The following is a 4,765-nucleotide window of genomic DNA, read 5'->3' as shown; positions in this document are numbered from 1 at the left end:
ATTTTTCAACAGGATTGGTCATTTAAGATTACTTAGCTTTGGAATTAGTGTATTTAAGACAAAATTATGGTGTTTAGGCTCAGTTTGGTAGGAATACAAATATAAATATGTATTGTGCACATACATACAAAATAATATAAAATATAAGATTTTGCACTCTATAAATTTGTATTTGTACTCCTTCCAAACTGAGCCTTAGAGTATTATAGTTATGCTACACATGAAAAATATTGGCCTTTTAAAATGTGTCTTGATGTATATACATGATACATGCATATGTACACAACCCAACCTTTTTCGAGTGAAATTTGGAATAACTCAAACCTTGTTGCACCGATATGATGATGGTATTCCTAAAGAACCATAACTTTGTTTTTTATATATTCAGATACGTGCATATATACAAACTAACCTGATGTCATTACCTTGAAGTTTAAGTTAGGTTTAGCGTTAATGATAGGATTTAAGAGTTTAGGTTGGGATAGGGTTGACTTCAATTCTACAACCCTGGGTTAGGATTAGAGTTAATGAATTAATGACAGGATCCCACAACTCAAGTTGGGTTAGGGTTGACTTCAAGTCTAGCTTCAACCCGATATATCTAATCTAGTCCAACTTGCATCTCTTGTCTAAGTTTAATAGAATTCTGAACAAGAATTGTTAAATGAAAGCAAAACGTGTAAGAGAGAATATTGATGAGAATTGTGATAAAGCAGCAATTGGAATAATAAATAGAGTCAAAAAGTGCGCACAGCGCACATAATAAAAACTGCAAAGGGGGGGATGAGTTAAGGCTGCTAACGCGTTCCGGAAGTCCGTTGCCTTATAAGATTCGGAATCCAATTATATATCTTAAATTTGGATGTTGGAAATTGCATTTGATTAATAATCGGATGTGATTATTAATGGAGCGTCTTCAGTCTTCACATTGACATTGTAATAGAGCTTGGACCACCTCATCCATGGTTGGCCTTTTGCTTCTATCCTCCTCCACGCAAGAGATACCTATTTCAATCATTTTCGCTGCTTGTTGCTTGTTGAACTGCCCTTTCAATTCTGGATCCACCATATTCTCAACCCATGAGTCGTCATCGTCATCGCACTCATCAATCTTATTCCTCGCCACCCAAACGAATCTCATCAGCTCAGCCTCCTCCTCCCCATCCACCATCACCCAGTCTGAAAGTCGACTGCCCTTTACAATTTCTAGAAGTACAACTCCATAACCATAAACATCAACTTTTGCAGTGATGGGAACGTTTAGAAACCATTCTGGAGCCATGTACCCCTTTGTTCCTCGGATTCTAGAGAACTGGAAACCAGATCCACCCCTTTGAGACAACTTTGCCAGTCCAAAGTCAGCTATTTTAGGTTCAAAATTGTTATCCAAGAGTATATTTTCAGGCTTCACATCACAGTGAATAACCCACTCCAGACACTCATGGTGAAGGTAAGCCAAACCCTTGGCTGTCCCTAAAGCAATTCTAAACCTCTCCTTCCAATTCAGTAAACGAGCTCCTCTATTGCTATTGCTATTTCTATCGCTGGCATTAGAAAAGAGGTGCTTGTTCAGTGACTCATTCTCCACGTACTCATACACCAATAGCCTGTGGGTTCCTTCAGAACAGAACCCCCACATTTTCACTAGGTTCATGTGGTTGACTCTCCCAAGCATGCTCACTTCAGCCCAGAACTCTTCTTCTCCTTGAATCACGTCTCCCAGTTTCTTGACCGCTACCACTCTGTCATCCTTCAAAACTCCCTTGTAAACAGTCCCGGAGCCTCCCCTCCCCAACTCTTCCTTAAACACCTCGGTTGCCTTCTTCAGCTCAGCATAAGTGAACTTCCTAAATTGACTGGATATTGCGCGGTATCCGTCCTCCATCGACTTTGACACTCCATCTCCTCTTCTGTAAAGGCCCCACCAACCTGACGCAAGGAAGAGAGCTTCAATAATAGCAATTGCATAAACAAAATCGTAGAAATAAGCCCATCTCGTCCTTCTGTTGTTTGTATTGTACATCCGGGAGAAACCCTCCATCTGAATTAATGCATCAGCCCTGTTAGATCCACAATCGGGATCAGATGTTATGAGAGTGGGAGCTGCGGCCTTTGCTGATGTTAGATTCAAACTCCTCGGCAGTTTCAAATATGCACTGCCTGGGAAATCTGAAGCGCTATGCCCATTAAAAAGCGCACTTTTTGTATAACAGCTTCCTTCTCCGGTTAACCTATAAACAAAGGCCTCACAGGAGCAGTTCTCCAAGCAGAGTTTCATGCAATGTTCTAGCGACGACGATGGATTATAATCAAGATCAAATCCCCAGAAATCTGTATGTGGCACCTCCACGAATCTGTATTGCTGGGTTTGGTCGCATGTCCGGTTAAACTTGGGCCTGCAACCTTTGTTCCAATCAGACGGGTCAACTATCTCATAACCTGGCGGACATGAACACTTGGGTTTTGGTGTATAAGTACAGACACCGTTCCTACCACACAGCCCATGGACATCGCACGGTCGTGGGAGAGCTTCCCATGTCACCGTCCATGACCTGGTTGACTCATCCAAGCTGTAGAGTCTAAGATTACCATCATAATCCAACGTTAATCGCCTTTTAATCCCAGAACCCATATCAGAGGCAAAAAAGCTGGCTCTATCGCTTGATAGAAAAGCACCCATGTCGTCAAGTAGCGCAATTCTGCTACTGTTGTAATTTGTTCTACCATTCTGGAATACATCAAAATCAGGGTTAGGCCAATATAGGCTAGAAATCTCAGGCCCATCATACGTTAACCTCAAAACGTTGTCGTTGTCGAAATAGAAAGTAAAATAACCCGAAGCATGAGTTCCAATGGCCATTGCAGAGACCATTTTGGTGTGTCTGGTGAGGGGCTGTGAAGGGAGAAGGGTATCAGTAGGAGAGTCAAAGCTTTGCCAAAGAATATTACCAGATGGGTCCTTCAAAACCAGGTTCCCCGTGTTCAAGAGCTCAGCTTTGTCCACCATGGTGCCGGTGGTGTTGGTGGACCAGATAATTGAACCATCGACGTCGGTAAGGACCATGGTGGCATCTCGATGGAGTGAAACTCTGGAGCCTCGGCCGTTCACTGGATGGTCTCGGTTGGCCGTCCACACCACCATCCTTTCTGAGGACTTGGCGAACCAGATTGAGAAACTGTAGGCGTTTGTGCCGACTTGATAAAATCCACAGGCAAAGGTTTCGTCTGGGGAGGTGAGAAGGTCCGAGCCATAATCTTCAACTAACAGAGAAGATCCTTTGTACATGAAATCTTTCTTCGTTACTGAAGAGGCAAGAGAAGAGTATGACAAGATCAGAAAGAAAACAATTGAAACGATGGCAGGAGGAAATCTCATGATTGAACCTCCAGAAAAAAAGTTCAGAAGTTGTCACGGTTTTCGGTTTTAGGAGACGAATTAAGCTGGTGCCTGGTGCAACTATCGATCGGTCCCCTATAATGGGCCTCTTCTGCATATATTGGCAATTAAAGGCATGGAGTCGTTGTTACGGGTCACAATCTCAATCACTATGTCAAACAAAAGTCGCCCCCATGGACACTGTATATATTTCTGGAATCCTATTACAGCTTGTGTATATATATCTACAGCCCTATTATATCTTTCCTTGTTATACACAAACTACCCCTAAGGTAAGAATTATCCCTTGGATTAAGGGATGACTAACTACAGATATGATAAGAATTGTCCCTTGAATTAAGGGATATTCTTCTAGTTTGACAGCTCATGCCAATACTCCCTCTCACGTTGGCGCTTATAAATCTTGGATGCCCAACTTGTCAAGTTAGTTGTAGAAGTTTTTATTGGATACAACTTTTGTAAGTATATCTGCCAGGTGGTCTTCAGACTTGACAAAAGGAAATCGAATGATTTTATCTTCAATATTTTGTTTGATGAAATGACGGTCCACCTCCACATGCTTTGTTCGATCATGTTGGACCGGATTATGAGAGATATCTTTGGCAGCCTTGTTATCACAGAATAGGTCCACCTCCACATGCTTCGGTCCACTCGAAACATTTGCTTTTAATTGCCTTAAAGAAGGGTAGGCAGCGGTCCGCCGACTTGGACATGAAGCAGCTTAGAGCGGCTATTCGCCATTAAGCTTCTGAACCTCCTTCATCTTTTGGGGTGGTCTCATGTGTAGGATGGCCTCTATTTTATCCGGGTTGGCTTCAATGCCGCGCCGGTTAATGATATACCCCGGGAACTTACCCGAGGTGACACCAAAGGCACACTTATTCGGGTTCAATTTCATGTTAAATCTACGCAGAATTTCGAAAACTGAATTCAAGTCTTGTATTAAATCATGCAAAAACTAGGTTTTGACGACCATGTTGTCTACATAACATTCTATTTTTCGGCCAATTAATGGCTCAAACAATTTATTTACAAGTCTTTGAAAGGTTGCCCCGGCATTCTTTAGCCCAAAGGGCATGACTTTGTAGCAGTACAGTCCAAGATCGGTTATGAAGGCGGTCTTTTCTTCATCCGTTGGGTCCATCCTGATCTGGTTGTAGCCCGAATAGGCGTCTAGGAAACTCAGCAACTCATGCCCTGAGGTCGCATCCACCAGTCGGTCGATCCTGGGGAGTGGGAAGCAGTTCTTTGGGCAAGCTCGATTCAGGTCGGTATAATCGACGCACATACGTCATTTACCGTTAGCCTTTTTCACCAGAACGGGGTTGGCCACCCAGCTCGGGTAGTTGACTTCTCTTATGAAATTGG

At 42.8% G+C, this 4,765-nt stretch overlaps 1 protein-coding gene across 1 annotated transcript; it reads right to left on the bottom strand.

Moving 5' to 3' along the window:
- Nucleotides 1-680: 680 nt before the first annotated feature.
- LOC148870673 (putative receptor protein kinase ZmPK1) lies at nt 681-3,454 on the bottom strand. Its single transcript, XM_088972678.1, has one exon. It carries the CDS (start codon nt 3,374-3,376, stop codon nt 917-919), a length of 2,460 nt encoding a protein of 819 aa, XP_088828804.1. The 5' UTR covers nt 3,377-3,454; the 3' UTR covers nt 681-916.
- Nucleotides 3,455-4,765: the final 1,311 nt, after the last annotated feature.

Source organism: Nelumbo lutea, chromosome 2, assembly GCF_056320005.1.
Source record: "Nelumbo lutea isolate HS-2025 chromosome 2, American lotus-T2T, whole genome shotgun sequence".
NCBI lineage: Eukaryota > Viridiplantae > Streptophyta > Magnoliopsida > Proteales > Nelumbonaceae > Nelumbo > Nelumbo lutea.
Note: the sequence above shows the minus strand (reverse complement) of the source record. Positions and strands in the feature narration are given on the sequence as shown.